Source organism: Cyprinodon variegatus, unplaced genomic scaffold (genome assembly GCF_000732505.1).
Source record: "Cyprinodon variegatus isolate N-32 unplaced genomic scaffold, C_variegatus-1.0 Scaffold1282, whole genome shotgun sequence".
Classification (NCBI taxonomy): domain Eukaryota; kingdom Metazoa; phylum Chordata; class Actinopteri; order Cyprinodontiformes; family Cyprinodontidae; genus Cyprinodon; species Cyprinodon variegatus.
The window spans coordinates 68,801-70,732 of NW_015151735.1; the positions used below are offsets into that span (position 1 = coordinate 68,801).

Here is a 1,932-nt window from a genome sequence, read left to right on the forward strand (position 1 = left end):
AGAGAGGAGATCTGCTCCTGAATCCTCTTCATCTCTCTGCTGATAGTCTTCCCCTTCTGCTCCTCTTCCTCCCTCAGAGCTGCCAGTCTGGACTCCTCTTCCTCTTTCAGGAACTGGTGGAGCTTTTTGAACTCTGCTCTGATCTGTCTCTCTGTGGAAACCAGCTGCTCCTTGGAGTGTTGAAGCATATCATCGTATGTTTGCTCCACTTCTTTGTATTTTTCTTTCTTTTCCTGCAGAGGCTTTAAGTCAGATTTCAGCTTCTCCTTCAGCTCACTGATTGCTTGTTCCAGAGGAACCACTTTGTGGCTCTGGTGGAGAGAAAACTCACAGACAGGACAAACTGCTCTCTGATCGTCTTTACAGAATGATTTAGGGTGTTCTTGGTGTTTACTGCAGACCGCCATTAGCTGCCCCTCTCCTTTTTCTGTCTCAGATGATCCGGATTTCTGTCTTCCAGGAAAATGGTCACCCACGTCCTTTGATGCAAAATTTACATGTTCAAATTCTTTGGAAGATCTTCTCTTACAGATGGGACACTTCTTGTTTCCAGCCTGTTCCCAGAATGTCTTCAGGCAGCTGTAACAGAAGCTGTGGTAGCAGCTCAAAGTCACAGGATCTCTGAAAGTCTCTGAACAAATATAACAGCCCAGGAAAGGTTTAATGTCTGGTGTGTTTTCTGCCATTTTTCAAAGAGGTCTTTCAGAAACAGAAATCTGGGTTTGTTGTTTGGTTTGACACACTGTACTGTTGTTTCTTCTCAGTTTAACAGATAAAAATCACTTTTGTTTTCCTGTCTGTAATATTAATTTAAGATTTTGCCTCTCTTAAAGTTTGGTACAGCTTCGTCTTGTCCTGTAGACACAGCTGCTCCTTCAGCTGACTGGCTGCCTGCAATAGAGAAAGCACTTTATGACGCTGGAGAGAAAACTCACAGGCAGGACACACTACTCTCTAATCGTATTCACAGAATGATTTAGTGTCTTCATTGTTTACTGCAGACCACTATCAACTTCTTTGCTCATGTTTCTGTCTCAAATAAGCCTGAATTGATGTCCAGAAAAATAATCATCCAGTTCTCTCAAAGCAAAATGTGTAGCTGGTTCATCCTTGGAAGATCCTTCTTCACAGATGGGACAGTTTTTGCTGTTATTTGGTTCCCAGAGTTGCTGCTGGAAACTTGAACAGAAGCTGCTGTGACAGCTCAGAGGAAAAGGATCTCAGAAAGTCTCCGAACAAACACAGTAGCCCAGGAAATGTTCAAGATCAGAGATTTTTGAAGAATTGTCATAGAAGTCCTTTAGTACAAGAAATCCATGCATCAAAGCTTCTTCTCCTTTTCCTCCAAATTTCCTGAAACTTTTGTTTTTCCGTCCAGATCTCCTAGCCTGTAAATGTATCTCTCTCTCCCTCTTGGTTAAAAGACAATGAAGATTAAAATATATTCTCAGCTGCACATAACCAGTTAGACAAGTTCTCTGGTTAGTCCAGGTAAACATGTTGGTTCAGTTTTACCCAAGTATGATTTCCTTGTATAGTCACTGAACTCCTCCCTTTTATTCTGATGACTGTTTTTTTTCTCTTCTGGTTAATTCACTAATACCTTGCTTCATTTATGGGAGGGGCCAAAAATGATGACGTCCGAAGCCTCTCTACCGTGATACCTTGTTACAGCTTCAGGAAGTGGTTCAGATTGCACTCAAAACTTGACAGGTCCTTCACTCACCTTCAATAATCAATCAGGATGTGGGAGTTTGTAGGAGAGTTGCAGTCAGTTGAGTGTTTAGATAGAGTTTGGGGAGAGTTTGGAGACTGTTTAGAGTTTGGAGTTACAGATTTCTGAGTGAGTGTTTTCAAAGGCCAGTGAAGTTTTATATAAAAAAAAGGAATAGATTGAAACCCAAATGTATTGAAAAATTATTATTCTTGAAC

At 41.2% G+C, this 1,932-nt stretch overlaps 1 protein-coding gene across 1 annotated transcript in view; it reads right to left on the reverse strand.

Moving 5' to 3' along the window:
* Positions 1–1,403, reverse strand: part of LOC107102611 (nuclear factor 7, ovary-like) — a 15,142-nt gene extending 13,739 nt beyond the window's left edge. Inside the window, exon 1 of the mRNA XM_015401988.1 lies at positions 10–1,403. Within this exon, the coding sequence (XP_015257474.1) occupies positions 10–686 (677 nt within the window). The 5' untranslated portion in view covers positions 687–1,403. The remainder of the gene's footprint in view (positions 1–9) is intronic.
* Positions 1,404–1,932: the final 529 nt, after the last annotated feature.